The sequence below is a fragment of the Bos grunniens genome, chromosome 8 (assembly GCF_055505025.1).
Source record: "Bos grunniens cultivar Pamir isolate PY7600 chromosome 8, Bosgru_T2T1.0, whole genome shotgun sequence".
NCBI classification, from domain to species: domain Eukaryota; kingdom Metazoa; phylum Chordata; class Mammalia; order Artiodactyla; family Bovidae; genus Bos; species Bos grunniens.
Window position 1 is genome coordinate 84,132,429 of NC_141172.1, and position 18,745 is coordinate 84,151,173.

The following is an 18,745-nucleotide window of genomic DNA, read 5'->3' on the forward strand; positions in this document are numbered from 1 at the left end:
GCCAGACAACCAGCTCAACCAGTCTCCCTTTTGTCTGAGGCTAACCACTTTATACACCAGAAGTACAATCAGAAAGTTCCAGAAAAGCAGAAGGAAGAGCCTCTTGCACTCGGGAAGGAGGAGGCATGCTCCAGAACATCGGTAGCCGCTTCGTTCCATCTTCTTGAAGGCCAGAAGCAACACACACATCCATCTGTCAGCAGGACAGGGAAGCACGCAGGGCATCCACACAGAGGGGCTCTGCTGCTGCTGCTGCTAAGTCGCTTCAGTCGTGTCCAACTCTGCGCAACCCCATAGACGGCAGCCCACCAGGCTCCCCCGTCCCTGGGATTCTCCAGGCAAGAACACTGGAGTGGGTTGCCATTTCCTTCTCCAATGCATGAAAGTGAAGTCGCTCAGTCGTGTCCGACTCTAGTGACCCCATGGACTGCAGCCCACCAGGCTCCTCCGTCCATAGGATTTGCCAGGCAAGAGTACTGGAGTGGGGTACCATCGCCTTCTCCACAGTGGGGCTCTGCTCCACCGTGAATACGGACAGCTTGGCAACACACGCAGCACGCCGCCTCTCGTGCTAAGCGAGGGAAGCCAGCACAAAGGACCCGTGATGTGTCTGTCACACGTGTATATTGAGAGGGTGCCCAGAGCCTCCTTGTGTGCTTCAGAATCTCTGCCTACAGCATACGAGCTGTGCTACTTCAGGAAATGGTTAAACCGCTCTGTGCCTCGGTTTGCTCCCCTGTCAAATGGGGAGGTATTTTGTGGATTGATGAGTTAATACATGTAAAGCATTTAGAACAGCGCAGAGTAAATTCTGTATATGTCCTTATATAAGGACATCATTGTAACACTTGAGGATATCATTGCTGGCACTCATGTCAGATATACTCTGATTAACTGCACTAATGCCCACAGTTGGAGATGTGGGTGCAGACAAATATCTTGTTATAGAAATCCTGGCAGCATATCATAAGTACTTACTTTGGCTAAATTCTCAGATTTATATACAAGCATAACGGTCTTAATACGCTTTACCAGACTCTGTCCAGAAAGATTTGGGTCTGCACCGCCATCAGCAAGTCAGAGAGGAGTTGTTCCCAGGCCCTTGCTAAGTTCACATGTGGTTTTTGTTTGTTTGTTTTTACGTTTTGCAGGTGGAGGAGTGACAGATTAGCTCTCATTTGAGTTAGTGTTTCTTCAGTTACTCTGAGGGCTTCCCAGGTGGTGCTAGTGGCAAAGAACCCGCCAATGCAGGAGACACAAGGGACTTGGGTTCTATCCCTGGGTCAGGAAGCCCCGCTGGAGAAGGGCATGGCAACCCACTCCAGTATTCTTGCCTGGAGGATCCCATGGACAAAGAAGCCTAGCGGGCTACAGTCCGTAGGGTCACAAAGAGTCGGATGCCACGGAAGTGACTTAGCACGCACAGTTACTATGAAGGCAAGCATTTTCTCATGTCTGTGAGCTACTTGTTTCTTTGAGTAGCTTGTTCACACATCAGCTCATTCTGTTTTACTTGGATGTTCAGCTTTTACTGATGTGTTAAGATCTCTTTGTAAATTACGGGTGTTGAACTTTCGTCCTGTGTTTTCCAAATATCTTTTCCTAATTTCTTCATCTGAATTTGCTTTTCAGTTATTGTTGCTGTTCAGTTGCTAAGTCGTGTTCAGTGCTTTGTGACCCCGTGGACTGCAGCACATTAGGCTCCCCTGTCCTTCTCCCAGAGTTTGCTCAAATTCTTGTCTATTGAATCAGTGATGGCATCTAACCATCTGATCCATCTCCTTTTCCTTTTGCCTTCAGCAATTCCAAACATCAGAGTCTTTGCCAACGAGTTGACTCTCTGCGTCAGGTGGCCAATTATTGGAGCTTCAGCATCAGTCCTTCTGATGAATATTCAGGGTTGATTTCCTTTAGGACTGAGTGGTTTGATCTCCTTGCAAACCAAGGGACTCTCAAGAGTCTTCTCCAGCACCACAATTCAGAAGCATCAATTCTTCAGTGATCAGCTATGCAATATTGTTCTTTACAGCATTGGACTTTCACCACCAGATGTATCCACAGCTGAGCAGCATTTCTGCTTTGGCCCAGCCTCTTCATTCTTTCTGGAGTTTTTAGTAATTATCCTCCGCTTTTCCCCGGTAGCATATTGGTCGCCTTCTAGCCTTGGGGGCTCATCCTCTGGTGTCATACCTTTTTGCCTTTTCATACTGTTCTTGGGGTTCTTGTGGCAAGACTACCCGAGTGGTTTGCCATTTCCTCCTCCAGTTCAGTTTCAGTTCAGTCGCTCAGTCGTGTCCGACTCTTTGCGACCCCATGAATCGCAGCACGCCAGACCGCCCTGTCCATCACCAACTCCCAGAGTTCACCCAGACTCACGTCCATCGAGTCAGTGATGCCATCCAGCCATCTCATCCTCTGTGTTCCTATCCCCTACCGCTAGGGGGTCCCTATCCTACCCCTAGCCCTAGCCCCTACCTCCTAACCCTAACCCTATGCTCCTGACCCTGCCTGAGATTCAAACTCCTGACCTACGGACCTGCCTGCCTACCTCCCTGCCTGCCTGACTCTACCCGCTATGCTACTGCGGCTTGCTTTTTCCTCCTCTAGTGAACCACTTTTGTCAGAACCCTTCACTATGACCTGTCTGTCTGAGGTAGGCCTGCACGGCCTGGCTCATAGCTTCACTGAGTTATGCAAGCCCCTTCTCCACAACAAGGTTGTGATCCATGAAGGGGTTTTCAGTTATTAGGGAAGGACAAAAGTTTGTGTTTTTTACTTTTCATGAAATCACATCTGTCAGTCTCTCTCCTTCCTTTTTCCCCCCCTTAATTCTGCCTTTTGAGCTGCACTTGCATAACAGTTGTCCTTTTGCTTTTATTGTCTTTAGATGTGTGTTTCTTTTATCAACACCATGGTCTTCAGCACCTCTAGATTCCACTTAATGTAGGGATTACACTTTGGCCACGTGGATGCCACTGTCCCTTGTCTGGGTGACTGTGTGACCTTCTCCAAAGCATGTATGGTCGTTGGGTCAGGTGAAGTCTCCCACCACGCCCCTGCCCCAAGGGTGGGGTCTCACGTTGTCTCCCCTCTCTTCTCTCCTAGGCATGTGTGTGCAAGTGCAGCAGCCCCTGCAGGGCACCTTCCAAGTACTTCGTGGGGACGGCACTTCTGTGGGGACTGTCATCATGTTCCACTGCCCCTCAGGCCACCAGATGGTGGGGTCTGGCCTCCTCACCTGTGCCTGGAAGGGGAACATCGCTGAGTGGTCTTCAGGGACCCCCATGTGCAAGAGTGAGGCCCATTCTGCCTGAGCTGCCCCCAACTCAGCAGTGCCCCCTGGGGGGAGTGCTGATTTTGTCACATGGGTGGCATGGGTGTCCACAGAGAAGGTTCCATGGGTGTCTGTGTAAGGTCCTGTTCCCAAGGCTGGTGGTCCCTTGGGGCTCCATGTCTGCAGTGTAGACTCAAGTTCTAGTAGCTGCTTCAGATTCTAGCGCTGCCACTGACTTAGCCTGTCATTTCCAAGAGGTGACTCATGCATCTGAGCTAGCACTTTATCTGTTAAGCAGAAAACTGCATTCATTCATGTGTTATTTCATGCACAGATACAGGAAACCTTAATAGGATATTCCATGTGCCAAGAATTCTAGGACTGGGGAATGGGATTGCCTGGCCGTAGGGCTCAATCTGGAGGAGGAGATGGTTTTCTGTATTTGCTATACAGGGTGTTGAGGAATAATAGCTAGCACAGCATTTTCCAAAGTGAGGCTACATATGTTGTGTTAATTGTGTTGTGCATTGAAAAGGGCTCTGTAGTCAATATAATTCAGAAAAGACTGGGTTAACAGGCAGCAGGACTTCTCAGAGCCTTTAAAATACTCATGTGGTGGTGGAATCTCTGAGAAGGAGAGTGTCTCTTAGGATTAGACTCCAACAAGAGATAGAAAACCCAAGATAATGAGGGTTACCAAAGTAATGGGGGATTATGAGAGGTTTTTCTTGCCTCTGGTCCTCAGGTGGGCAGTCCAAGGCTTGTATGGTGCCCCATGGTGGGGACCCAGGCCCTTCCCATACTGTGGCTCTGTTGGGCATGACTTCAACTGCGTGATCCATGTAGTTGTTACAGGATTAGTTGCAGGGCAAGAAAGGCTCTTAGAAGTTGTCCCACACCCCTGCCCCACTGTTCACCACTGTCCAGAATGGGTCATGTGAAGGGAAGCTGTGAAATGTAGTCTTCGGTCAGGACGGTCAGTGTCCAGTTAGGGCAGAGGGACTAGGAAATGGAAAGTGTGGTCTATATCTACTACATGGGAAAATATGCAGTGTTGTTCAAATTAGGATTCTGGGCCTCAATTTCGAGAACATCCTTTAGAACCTGATAGAACTAGTACTTGGCACATAGCTGATAACATGCCAAAGGCCCTTTGACCCCAAACACTGAAAGTGAAGTCGCTCAGTCGTGTCCAACTCTTTGTGACCCCATGGACTGTAGCCTACCAGGCTCCTCTGTCCATGGGATTTTCCAGGCAAGAGTACTGGAGTGGGTTGCCATTTCCTTCTCCAGAGGATCTTCCAAACCCAGGGATTGAACCTGCGTCTCCCACATTGTAGGCAGACGCTTTACCATCTGAGCCACCATTGGTGTTTTCCTTTTTTCCACACCTTCCTAGAAAGTGACCTAAGAAGGCACATAGGCCCCCAAAGGGTTTTCCCAGCTTGAGGCATTGTGAAAATAGACCATGTGTTGTATACTGTTCTCTGGTCTCAGGAGTCCAGTCTACAGGGGATGGAGCCAAAGAGACCATCACTGAATTCCCTGTCAGAGCTTCCCCCAGCATGCCACCAAAAACTTACACACTCACCGAAACCTTGCTCAAATGCCCGCTTCTCGGGGGCAGTCTTACCTGGTAGCCCTACCCCTACAACAGTGTTCACAGACCTTCACCTCATCTGTCAGTACCTCCCTGGCTTCCCCATGGAACAGGGCTCCCTGAGGGCAGGCTGGGCCCAAGAGCTGGTCTTGTCTCCCTCACAGCTGTGCCCCCCTACGAAACCTTTGGCTTCAAGGTGGCCGTGATCTCCTCAATCATCAGCTGCGCCATCATCATGCTCATGTCCATGGCCTTCCTCACCTGCTGCTTCGTGAAGTGTTTGAAGAGGAGTGAGCAGCGGCGATCTGACAGGTACAGTGACCTGTCACTGCTGCGGGCACTTGCTAGTCACGGCGGGACCCCTGGGGTGTCAGGGAGTGGGGCTGCTGGGATCCTGGCGTCTTGCCGCTCACAGAACATCTAGGCTGTGCAGGGCGCATGGCTCACTTGTTTGGTCTTTTGTAAGACAGGTGACAGGTACACGCGGGATTTTCTCCTTCTGCAGACTGTGCACACGCCCAGCGTGTGCTCTGCTGTGTGTGGACGTGCAGGGCTGACCACACGATGGTTAACTAGGGCCTGCAGGTGGAGTCTGGCTCACCTCTACTTTTCTTCACAGAAATTTATCCTGTTTTTGTGTGTGTGTGTGGCGGGTGGGGGCGGGTATTTTTTTTTTAAACAGTGGTAAAATATTTACAACATAATAAAAGTTACCATGCGAGCCATCTTTCAGTGCACAATTCGGGGGCATTAGTTATATTCACAGTGTTGTGCCATCACTGGCTTGATTCTTTGCAAGAACTTTCCACCACCTGTCTTTGTAAGTAGTTTCTCTGGCACTTACTCATCATCCACGACTGCCTTCTCCCTACAGCAGCAGAACGGTACAGCCCTAAAATACTCACTCTTGGTCTTGCAGAGGCTTGCAGGTAGTGTCCTGGACACGCTCACACCTGACTGTCTTTCCCCCATCTCTCCCCAGGGCAAACCAACTGTGGCTCCAGCTGAGAAGCGAGGATTTGGAGACGGTACAGGCTCCCTACCTCGGCCTTAAGGGCCTCAACAGTGACAGCAGCATCAGTGGAGTGTCCAGGATCCAGCCTGTCCAAGTGCACGACAATCACAGCTTCACCACGTGGGCACGGGCAGGGCAAGGAGGGCGGTGGGGCAGTGATAAGGGCAGGGGAGTGCCTGGCTTGGCCAGCGAACCTGGACACCAAGGGCACTCACGGTCTGCGCATGCTGTGAGTCCAGGCCCACCAAGGCCCCAGCTCCCATCTGTAGGACAAGCTGATGGTCCTTCTGCAACCTGTGCCTGACCCTGTACCCTAGGACCTGGAGCTGCCCTCCACTCCATGTCTTGTCACCCCTTGTCCAGAGAAGGAAGCTTCTGGAAATGAGTATTACCCTTCACCAGGACCCACAGTGCCCTGTCAGTTTGCTCTGTCCTCCCGTCTCTCTCCCTGCTCCTCTGTCTCTCCGTTTCTGTCTCTCCTTGTCTCCCTTTCAAAACACACACTCACTTTTTATGAACCAGTACAAGGACATTTTTTACATGCTTTTTTTTGACTCAAGGAGTCTAATCTTGGCTGAACATGGACTGCAGATAGAACATCTCCCATTGTTGTTACCAGCTTTGAGTGAGCACCCTCTGTCCCAGGGCTTCCTGGTCTCTGGGCTCCTTAAATCAGGCAGGATATTTGTCTTCGGTGGTGTTTCCCTTGGCACACTCAAGGCCAGCGGTCTCCTACAGACTGTATTCTGGACTGTCTTGGCGTTCCTGCGTGACTCACTTGGGAAGCATTTCTGGTGCAGGTGCCCCATGGGTGGTGCTGGTGTGAATCACGGATGTAGGCTGGGCTATCGCCCTGCAGGCATGAGGTCTGGGCCGTCTTGGCTGAGATGAGCCCGTTGTCAAGTGACAAAGAGGATTCTGTTAAGGGTCACTCTGCTGCCCCATGACCCCTGACCTGTGGCCTTAGCATCCAGGGATGATCCAGCCAGAATCAGTTTTGGCCCTGGGGGTTATGGAATAATGATTTTAATTCCATTGTGATTCTGTTATTCCCTCTATGAGGAATGAAATGGATTTTGTCTTATCCTTCCTTTCCTTTTCATTTTGTTTTGTTATTTTTGTTATCACTCTGAACTCATAGGTATTCTTTTCTCAAACTTTAAAAAAAAAATTTATTAATGGCTGTGCTGGGTCTTCGTTGCTGCGCGGGAGCTTTCTCTAGTTGTAGCAAGTAGGGCTACTCTTTGTTGCAGTATGCAGGCTTCTCTTTGTGATGGCCTCTCTTACTGTGGAGCGTGGGCTCTAGGCTTGCTGGCTTCGGTAGCTGCAGCACCTCCTCTCTCACACAGGATGTTCTGGCCCACTGAGTGCTTTCTCTGCCCTGCCCTGGCATTGCAAGGTCAGCTTCTGCTCATTTCCTCAGTCCATCCCCACAGGAACCTCCCAGGGAGCCAATTGCTTGAGCCTGACACCTGTCTGTGTGACAACTGCTCATGCCTCATTTTCCACCCTTGTACAGTGAGGATTATGGTGGGCCTCACTTCTTGGCCCTGTTGAGGTGATATGAGTCAGTGGGCTCGACTGGGCCCAGAGTACAGTTTCAGTGAGTGCCAGCCATTGTTGTTAATTCTCTTGTCCCTGGTACGCATATGAGGAAACTGAGGTGGTAGAGGTGGTGGCCTGTGCAGGAGTAGCAAGGGCCTGTCTGATCCCATGTCCACACTCAAAGCGCTGGGGCTGGCTGACTCCTGGAGTGGTAAGGCCTCTGGGAAGGAATTGACTTCCTAACTCCTTCCCTTGAACTTCGGACACACATTAGGCCTACATCATGGTGGCCATGGCAGGAATGCCACCTTGCAGCCTTTCCACCTGACCTGACACGTTGTGTTGCCATGGCGGTCTGAGGCCCCTGGAGCTTTACTCCAAATACTTCAAGTGCTGTCCTCAGGTTTAGGTAAATGCCTGTACTTAGAGCTGTTTTTCTTTGAGATGGCATTTTAGGGCGATCCTAGGAACAGATTGTTTAGGTCAAATAAGTCTGAATATTTTTATTACCAAATTCTTTCTCCAGGAACCCAGTGCCAGTTGAGCCATTTTTACAGCTAACCATTGCCAAACATTAATGATTTGTTTTCCATCACTTCCTTAGCACGTGTGAGTTACATCGGTGGTTTTCATCAGCATTTATTTGATTAACATTGAGAAAGAGCATTTTCTCCTGCCTTTGCTTACCAGTTGCATTGCTGGTTTTAGTCATTTTTGGTTTGCTCTGCTGAATTGCCTGATGTTTTTTCTCATCAATACTGGAAGCTTCGTGTACATTGTAGAAGAGATCCTTACCCATCAGCCAGCTGCAAGTACTTTCCTTTTTATTTTAGTTATTTTCAGATTATGTGCAGGATATGTTGGTAGTGCATACCCTTTTCATACAGTCATATTTCCTTGGCAGGTTTTGGAGCTTCTCCATTGCCCCCTGCCCTGTGACACCCTCTCCCCATTATAGACCTGTGACACACTTTCTGGTGTCTCAGTTGGGAAGAGCCCCAGTGGGATAGGGGAGGGAATTGCTGCATTTCAGGATGTACCATCCTAGGCAAGATGCCCCAGTTCTCCCACTGATTGGTGGTGAAATTGTCTTTAGTAAGGTGAGGTTTGCCCCTCGACCTTACTTTTCTTTCATAAATGCTTCCCAGCACTCACATTGTGCCAGGCACTGTTCTGAGCTTTTCCAAACATTACTTGTTCTAACCATAGGAGTAGGAACTATTTTTCTATCCCATTTTGAGAAACGTGTCCAGAAAAACACAACTGCTAAGCATGAAGCTAGGTTTGAAGTCAGCTCCAAAGTCAATGAACTTGCTTACTAAGCTGATATTCCTTTCTGCTAATTAATTAATTTATTCACTCACGTATTCATTGAACCAACAGATAATGTAATTCCTAGTACTTCCTAGAGCTTTCCTGAGGACTAGATGTGGGTGGGAACAGAAATCTGGGAAAGTTTCCTGGAAGAAGTGCTGCCTGAGGTGAATAGATGGGGAGAGACTGTATTGGAGAGAAGGAAAGAGAGAGCATCTTAAGGGGAAGAAGTAGCCAGGCAGCCTCAGGCAGTAGAATCCAGTATAAGTGGGTAGGAGCAGGACCAGGTGGACAAAGGTGGGGGCCAGGGTTTGCTCAGCTTGGAAAATGGGTGGGTTTGTGGCTTGGGGGCTAGAGGAGGCCACAAGGGAACTGAAGATCTAGAAGGTAGGAGATCTGGCCCCAGAGTGCCAGAGGAGAGCCTGGCAAGAGCAAGGGTGTCCTCCAGAATGTTCCTGGGGCCCCAGTGTCCCTTCTCTGCCTAGGGCATGCTGTTTCCACATAGTTTACACTCACTCTGAATAAGCTTTCTTCTTCTAGAAAGCCCCAGGAAGGTGGGTGTGCTGCTCCTTGAATCATCCTTCTTGTATGAAGGAGGGACTTGAGGCTCAGGGAGAGGCACCTATGGAGGGGCTTCCCTGGGTGCAAGGCAAGAGGAAACGGGCCCTCGCCTTGGGGCAGCAATCTCTCCCAGACCCATTGCAGACCAGGGCCCGGGTACCCAGCATGGGGGCAAAGTTGGAGTTAAATGGAGTCCTCACTCTTCCCCCAAGCTCACACTTTCTCTTCCTGCAGAGACCTTGGCGAGGGTACCAGAGAGCTAGCCAGCATGGCCCGAGGCATGGACAAGGACTTCTGGACTGCTAGCGGCCCCACCAGCTCACCCTGCTCCCAGGTGATGGTGCATACAGCAAACCCAGGGCAGATTCTGCCTCCCTCCAGGCCAACTGTGATGCTCAGACAGCCTGCAGCCTATGTCCCAGGGTGACCAAAGCGGAGGCCAGAGCCTGCCCTCCACAGTGGGAAGGCCAGGACGACCCTACCAGCTGACACCTGCATCTCGACATGTGTCCAGCTCAAGATTGGTCAGTGAAATCAGCTTCCGGGCTTAGAGATCCCTCAGGGCATTGAGTTGGGGACCCTTTCACGGGGTGACCTGTCCCAGGGGAGCCCAGCCATAGTTGTTTTTATAGACAGGGCTCCTTAAAACCACCACTGAGGTTCACAAAACCAGCTGCAGCCTCCATCTAGTGAGGCCCCTTTGAAGAGACTGGAGGACATTTTAGGCACGTCTAGTTTTGCATAGCAGAGTGGAGGAGATGGCAGCAGACTCCTCAACAGTTACAGCTGGCTGCCTTGTACCTACAAGCAGAGACCCAGCTGGGATGCTGCATCCATTATCTGTAAAGTTGTGGCAAGGGGTATGAAATAAACAATTCTTTGAAAAACAATAAAGGTAAGAATTACTGTCTCAGTTTTCAATCCCTGTGTAACAGAGCCTCAAGTGTAGCAGCATAAAACCGTAGTTTCTCATTATTACAGCTTGGGATTCCAGGACTGCTGGGCTGGGCTGGCCAGTGCTCACAGCGCCTCCTCCATGTGCTTGTGGTCAGCTGGGTTGCTGCCAGGAGTCAGCAGAGACCCGTGAAGTGGTGACCACCTCGAGTGGCCAGGCCTCCTCACATCATGGCAGCTGGTTTCCACAATGCGAGTCCCAAGTGCAAACCTTACCTTTCAGGGCCTCCGAAATCATCCTCGGTCACTTCTGTGTTTCATTCAATGACGGGAGGTACTTGGACTCCACTTCTCTCCTGAACCAGTTGAAATCTGACTTCCAGCCTTCTGAGATTTGGGGTGTGATCTGTCTGGCCATTGAGGAACCTCATTGGTGTTTGCTCTCTGAACTTTCCTGCTTCCTGGAGGCCCTGCAGTCACTCTTAGGCTGTAAGGAGAAGAGCCTGACGAAGAGCTGGTGGTCCTGAAAGAGCCTGTGCTACCCTGAAGCCACGTTTGTCATGGTTTCCGTCACTAACAAATACATCTTGATACAGGTTACACGGGGCAGTCCATCTGTCCTGATTCATGTGGAAAGCCTCCAGCAGGGGCAGTTGGGTGGTTCCACATTTTCAGCTGCTACATTGGTGCCAACATCCTTTCTGGTCTGGGATGCTATTCCATCCAGTGGGTTCCAATGAAGAATTCTGAGGCCTGAAGGTGTGTGTGGTTCTCCAGTGAGGGAAAGGTCATGCAGGGGCCACTGGGGGGCAAGCCCAGACCCAGCCCTCAACCAGATAGTGCAGCATTCATGCTGTGGGGGTCCCTGGTAGACTCAGGCCCTCTCCAGCTTTTCTGGGAGGGGCAAGTAGCCGCCCTCGGCTGTGTGCCTCCAAGGGTCCTGTGGGCTCAACTTTGTGGGGCCAGGCAGTGGTGGAGGGTCCACCCTGATCCTGCGGAGTGCGTGTCAGGGCATATGGATGCTGTCTGAAACCACAGGCCCCTCATGGAGGGCTTCAGCAGCTCTGTGCAAGGCTCCGAGTTCGGTCACAAATGCTAACTCCACCAGGCCCTCTCCATGTCCGTATCAGAGTGAGGTGGTGAGAAGCTGCCATGAGGGTTTGAGGGAGTGCCTTCAACAGGAAGTGGGTGCTTTGTCCCTGAACCCTGGGCTACTGGAGCAGAGGACAGGAGGGATGAGGTGAAGTGGAGCCAAGAGGATGGCGCCACCCTGCTCCAGCACCCAACAGCTGAGAGTTACAGGAACAGGTATCCAGATGGCCACAGGGTACTGCAGGGGTGGGAGGGAAGCAACGTGGTGCCCAGCTGGAGAGAGTGCTGGCTGGACATCAGAGTCATTGCTCAGGAGAGCTAGAGGGGCATGAGGCCTTAGTGGTGCAGCTCGCTGGGCCCTGACCCGTCTACCCTGTGGCCAGCGGTCTCAGCTGGATTGGGAGACGAGCTTGCCAAGGAGCAGGAAGAGAGCAACATTCTTTCACAGGCATTTTAGAGCAGAGCGCTTCACTCAGCACCAGAGGAGAAGCGGAAGGGGGAGCCAGCTCCAAATCTCCCCTAAAAGGAAGAAAGGAGTGAGAACACCTTTTCTTGCTTACCAGGCTTACCCTCCATGGACAGGCCTTAGTACCTGCTGTCCCCTCTGCCTGCAACACTGCCCTTACATGCCACATGGCCACACTTGCCTTCTTGGCTCAAGAAACAGCCACTTTTTATATCAGGATGGGCGAGACTATGGTGCTGAAACTGACAGCCCCTGATTCAGTCAGCTCAGGCAGCTCTAACAATTACCAGAGAATGGGCAATTTAAAAAATAGAGATTTATATCACATGGTCTTGGAGGTGAGAACTAAGTGCTGGCTGATTTGTTTTCTGTTGAGGGCTCTCTCAGTGGCTTGCAGGTGGCCCCATTCTTGCTATGTCCTCACGTAGCCTTGGAGTGTGTCCAGAGAGAGGGAGAGAGTACTTTCTGATGTCTCTTCTTAGAACACTCATCCTATGGGGTCAGAACCACACCGTTCCGACCCTGTTTTACCCTAAGTGCCTCCTTCAAGGCCCACCTGTGATACATAGCCACAGTGGGAATTAGGGCTTCAGTATATGGATTGAAGGGAAAAAACACTCAGTTCATAACAACCCCCTAAGTCTCAGGGGCTCAAACAACATCACTTACTCCTTGCTCAGATTGTGTGTCCAGGTCAATCAGCAGGGGCTGTGCTCAGTGGAGTTGTAGGGCCCTCACCTCGTGGAGCACCCCTTTCCGACTGTCACCTCCACAATCTGCAGGAACGAGAAGGGATGGTAGAGCCTCTTTCACCAGCACTGGAGGGGACACGCCCCACTTCTGTGTAGGACACGTCGACCAGACTGACCTCGGGCCAGCAGGGTGACTCTCCTGGGTGTGCAGAAGGAGAGGGAAGAGGTACAGCAAGAGTCCCACCAGGGCTACCGTGTCATCCTGCATCAGCTCTTTAACATTTGGTGCCAAGATCCATGGTTTTCAGTTGCTGTGACAGGAACTTTATCAGAGAAACACCAGCCAGCCCTAAATACTGGAGCAGTACCATTCTTGTCACCAGAAGTAGCTGTGAAGAATCAGACTATGATGACCCAAGGGAGACTTCATTCCCCAGCAGTTGGGGCACAGCAGTTGGGGAAAAAACAAAACTGTGCCTCATGTTGATTCCTCAACAATTTGGTTAGCTGTGTGTCACATTTATGCACTGCTGGGTAGTGAGTCATCCCCAAACTCGGTGGCTGTAGACCGCAGCCGCTGACTTGTCATCTGTCCTAGCACTGTGGGTTCTTGCTGGCGTGCCTCCCCCACTGCTGCAGGTAGCAGAGTCCAGGGCTGAGATCTCCTGAAGGTGATCACTCACAGTTTAGTTGACACTAGTTGTCAGGGACCTCAGCTGGGACTCTGGGAGGAAACACCACACATGGCCTGAGTATTCTTTAGGGGTGGGGGCTGGGATTCAAGGGTAGATGTCCCAGAAGTGGGAAGTGGGGGCTGTTGGTTTCCTACGGCCTGGGCCCAGACTATTGCCAGGCAGTCCTGAGGCAAGAGGTAGATGCGCTCCAGGATAGGTATTTATAACTGGCCTCCTATTCACACCTCCTGGGGTGAGAATAAGATGAGTTCCAGGTAGAATATTCATAACCAGCCCCCTGTTTACATTTGCTAAAGCAAGAGACGAATGGGCTCCAGGACAACATATTTATGACTGGGTTCCTGCCTATATTTTGAGATTTATACCTCAATATAAAAACCAGCACAGGAATAGAGTAAATAACCAGACACTGGGCATTTTTATGGCAGGGACAGTGGGACTAAACCCTCTTAAAAGATGAGGACATCATGTATTTCCCATCCTTGGGGCAAAGGAGACATTTCACATGCAGAAAGGCTCCTTGGGGTCAAAAGGAGGGGCATCACCCCATAATATGTGATGCTAATATGTGGATCACATAGACCGCTGGGCTGGAACCCATCTTGGAAAAAAAGTTGCACATACATCTTGGGGAGGGTCCTAGGATTGGTCAGGTGTGGAAAAAGAAACCAGATAATTGGTAAACAAAATGCTGGAAGAACCGTCCTATATAAATGACTTAACCACCTCTTCTCTGTGCTCCTCCTCACTAGGGGGAATGCCCACACACTTTCTCTCACTTGCTTCTATTTTAACTAAACAGTATCTCTACGTGCTCTCCCACTTGTTGTTGTGCTATGTCTCTAAATAAACTTTTTATCTGCATTTACAATTCTTGCTTCAGTGAGAAATGCAGTTTTCACTGGGGGCAAAGATCCAAGGAAAAATAGCTTCTAGCCTCTAGCCCTAGCTGGTCTGCTGGCTAGGATTCCTGGTTTTCATCCAGACTCAGTTCAGTTGAGTTCAATCGCTCAGTCGTGTCCGACTCTTTGTGACCCCATGAACCGCAGCACACCAGGCCTCCCTGTCCATCACCACCTTCCGGAGTTCACCCAAACCCATGTCCATTGTGTCGGTTGGATGCCATCCAACCATCCCATCCTCTGTCATTCCCTTCTCCTCCTGCCCTCAATCTTTCCCAGCATCAGGGTCTTTTCCAATGAGTCAGCTCTCCGCATCAGATCCCAAAGTATTGGAGTTTCAGCTTCAACATCAGTTTCCAGTGGACACCCAGGACTGATCTCCTTTAGGATGGACTGGTTGGATCTCCTTGCAGTCCAAGGGACTCTCAAGAGTCTTCTCCAACACCACAGTTCAAAAGCATCAATTCTTTGGTGCTCAGCTTTCTTTACAGTCCAACTCTCACATCCATACATGACCACTGGAAAAAACCATAGCCTTGACTAGACAGACCTTACTACTTGGAAGGAAAGTTATGACCAACCTAGACAGCATATTAAAAAGCAGAGACATTACTTTGCCAACAAAGGTCCGTCTAGTCAAGGCTATGGTTTTTCCAGTGGTCATCCAGACTACCCAGGTTCAATTCCTGGGCATGGAACTCAGATCTCACTTCGAGCCACCGTTCACTGCTACATGGCCGAGATCATCCTGACATTTAGATATGCTCACACTTCTTGAACTCAGTGCGCCAAGGAACTGTCCCTTCTACCTCTCTCCATCCCCTTCCCCAGGCCAAAAACCCTGGCCCCACTTTCTCTCAGACCCCATATCCAATCCTACAGCAGTCCTTTTGCTTCAACCTCAAATTTTGACTGGAACATACCCCATCTCCCTACCTCCACACCCACTACCCTGGCTCCAGCCTCCTCCCCTCTCACCTGGACCATCACAGTAGCACCCTCCTGGTCACCGCTTGGTCTCCCTTCCTCCATTCAAGCCCCATCGCCCGCCCCCAGGGTCAGTTCCCATAACCGGAGGGTTACTTTGCTTTTTAAAATTTTAATTGTGGTAAACGCTACATCACATAAAATTCACTGTCTAAACCATTTCTAAGTGTAAAGTTCAGTAGCATTAAGCACATTCACGTTGTGCTGCTGTCAACACCATCCATACCCAGAACTCTTTGTCTTCCCAAGCAGAAACTCTGTCCCTGTTAAACACTGACTCCCCCTTCACCTCCCTCAACCTCTGGCACCCACAATTCTCCTCTATGTCTTTATGAATTTGACTACTCTCAGTTCAGTTCAGTTCAGTCACTCAGTCGTGTCCGACTCTTTGCGAACCCATGAACCGTAGCACACCAGGCCTCCCTGTCCATCACCACCTCCCAGGGTCCACCCAAACCCATGTCCATTGTGTCGGTGATGCCATCCAACTTCTCATCCTCTGTCATCCCCTTCTCCTCCTGCCCTCAATCTTTCCCAGCATCAGGGTCTTTTCCAATGAGTCAACTCTCCACATCAGGTCCCAAAGTATTGGAGTTTCAGCTTCAACATCAGTCCCTCCAGTGCACACCCAGGACTGATTTCCTTTAGGATGGACTGGTTGGATCTCCTTGCAGTCCAAGGGACTCTCAAGAGTCTTCCCCAACACCACAGTTCAAAAGCATCAATTCTTCAGTGCTCAGCTTTCTTTATAGTCCAACTCTCACATCCATACATGACTACTGGAAAAACCATAGTCTTGACTAGATGGACCTTTGTTGGCAAAGTAATGTCTCTGCTTTAGGGACGCCACATAAGTTTAATCACACATTATTTATCCTTTTGTGACTAGCTTATTTTGAAGTAGGAGATAGATGGGTCTCCGGGCTGAGCAGCTGGAGTTTGTCAAATGGAACAAATTAGAGCTTTGTTTGCCCTAGAAACTCTAGTGAAAGTGTTAGTAGCCCAGTCATGACTGACTGTTTGCAACCCCATGGACTGTAGCCTGCCAAGCTCCTTGGTCTATGGAATTCTCCAGGCAAGAATACACGGAGTGGGTTGCTTTCCCTTCTCCAGAAGACAAAGTTAATGGCAAGAGCTGGGCTCTGCTAAAAGATAAGATGACCACATAAGGTCAAGGAAACCTCCCTGAATGAATGTGCACATGGAAGGTCCTTGGGAGTTAAAGGAAAAGGGGCATTATCCCACAGTAGGTGTTGTCAAACGTTCCTTTAGCCTTTGCGCTAGAATCCATCTTGGCAAAAAGATGTGCGTGCATAACAGGGAGGGTTCTAAGAAAGGTCAGATATGGTAAAAGAGGTGAAATAATTGGCCAGAGGAGAACAAAGCCTAGGAAGGACTGTCCTATATATTGATTTAACCATCTCTAACAACAGCCTTTGATTGTGTGGATCACAACAAACTGTGGAGAATTCTTCAAAAGATAAGAATACCAGACCACCTTACCTGCCTCCTGAGAAACCTGTATGCAGGTCAAGAGGCAACAGTTAGAACCAGACATGGAACAATGGGCTGGTTCAGAATTGGGAAAGGAGTACATCAAGGCTGTATATTGTCACCCTGGCTTATTTAACTTCTATGCAGAGTACATCATGTGAAATGCTGGGCTGGATGAATCACAAGCTGGAATCAAGATTGGTGGGAGAAATATCAACAATCTCAGATACGCAGATGATATCACCCTAATGGCAGAAAGTGAGGAGGAACTAAAGAACTTCTTGATGAAGGTGAAAGAAGAGAAGTGAGAAAGCTGGCTTGAAACTCAACATTCAAAAAACTAAGATCATGGCATCTGGTCCTATCACTTCATGGCAAATAAATGGGGGGGGGGGGAATGAAAACAGTAGCAGATTTTATTTTCTTGGGCTCCAAAATTACTGTGGATGGTGACTGCAGTCATGAAATTAAAAGATGCTTGCTCCCTGGAAGAAAAGCTATGACAAACCTAGACAGCATATTAAAAAGCAGAAATATCACTTTGCTGACAAAGGTCTGTATTGGTGGTTTAGTTGCTAAATCATGTCCAACTCTTGCAACCCCATGGACTGTAGCCCATCAGACTCCTCTGTCCATGGGATTTTCCAGGCAAGAATATTGGAGTGGGTTACTATTTTCTTCTCCAGGGGATCTTCCCTAGCTAGGGATTGAACTCGGGTCTCCTGCACTGCAGGCAGATTCTTTATCCACTGAGCTACCAAAGCTATAGTTTTTCTAGTAGTCCTGTTAGAGTTGGACCATAAACAAGGCTGAATGCTGAAGAATCGATGCTTTTGAACTGTGGTGCTGGAGAAGTCTCTTGAGAGTCCCTAGGACAGCAAGGCGATCAAACCAGTCAATCTGAAAGGAAATCAACCCGGAATATTCATTGTAAGGACTGATGCCGAAGCTCCAAAAGTTTGGCCACCTTATGGGATGAGCTGACTCATTGGAAAAGACACTGATGCTGGGAAAGACTGAAGGCAGGAGGAGGGGACAGCAGAGGATGAGATGGTTGGGTGGCATCACTGACTCAGTGGACATGAGTTTGAACAAATTCTGGGAGATAGTGAAGGACAGGGAAGCCTGGAGTGCTGCAGTCCATGGGATCTCCAAGAGTTGGATATTACTTAGTGACTCAACAACAACAGTTACAACGTTGGTCCCCCTGGCAACCAACCTCCATCCTTCAGTGACCTAGGGGCTTTCCAGAAGTTACCTAAATATAACAATATAAAATATAAAAATATAATAAAAAGGTTTCTGTTACTGAAACCAAGTAGGACCCTGTGGGGCTCCTGGGCACATAAATCTTTCTGTATCCCTCATTTCTTGCTTACAAGAAAATGGGCTTCATTCAGCCTCCATGACCTTCCCTGCATTCCAAAGGGCAGATTCAAAGAATTGCTAATCAGGGAAGGGAAGGATTGTGGAGACAAAGGAGGACCAGTCAAAAACCAATGATCTTGGTTCCCCCTCAATGGATATACACAATATGTTTGAGCTGCTTTGCAGATACTGAAACCCCCACCAAGTGGGAGACGTTAACTCTATACTGCCCAAAAGCACATAGACTTGTGGTTAAACCAGTTAGCATCAGAAGGTTAATAATGCTGACTTCCAGTTGCATCACTACCAACCAATCAGAAGAATGTCCATGAACTGATCCTGCCCTCCTCTTTGAACCATTACTGTAAGACTCTCTGTCCCCTCCAGGTTGAGGCACAGTTTTGAGGGCATTAGCTTGCTGTGGCCCCTTTTGCCTGGCAAAGTAACAAAGCTCTTCTTTTCTACTTCACCCAAAACTCTGTTTCTGATATTCAATTCAGTACCAGGATACAGAGGCTGAATTTTGGCTACCTAACCACTTGGGAAATTTCAAAGGTTTTTAGAAAATCTGTGCGGGGAATCAGGATGAAAATCAAATATATATATTTCTCATTATAAATTGTAATATCACTCTTAGCATAATGTCTTTAAGGTTCATCTATGCTGTAGCATGTGTCAGAATCTCCTCCTTTTTAAGGCTGGATAGTACTCCCATCTTAGGTATATGCCATATTTGCTACTTGGGTTGCTTCCACCTTTTGGCTACAGTAAATAATGCTGCTTTGAACAGCGTTCAAAGTGTGCAAACGTCTCTTTGAGACTCTTCTTTCAATACTTTTGTGTGTT

General features: G+C 49.2%; 1 protein-coding gene across 3 annotated transcripts in view; it reads left to right on the forward strand.

Moving 5' to 3' along the window:
• Nucleotides 1-10,203, forward strand: part of SUSD3 (sushi domain containing 3) — a 19,701-nt gene extending 9,498 nt beyond the window's left edge. For 2 of the 3 annotated variants that reach the window (XM_086414441.1, XM_086414442.1), the window contains exons 2-5: nt 3,106-3,294; nt 5,039-5,186; nt 5,857-6,009; nt 9,544-10,203. In XM_086414441.1, coding sequence (XP_086270567.1) covers nt 3,106-3,294; nt 5,039-5,186; nt 5,857-6,009; nt 9,544-9,736 — 683 coding nt within the window. In that variant the 3' untranslated portion in view covers nt 9,737-10,203. The remainder of the gene's footprint in view (nt 1-3,105; nt 3,295-5,038; nt 5,187-5,856; nt 6,010-9,543) is intronic. The other variant, XM_086414443.1, reaches the window with a different exon arrangement.
• Nucleotides 10,204-18,745: the final 8,542 nt, after the last annotated feature.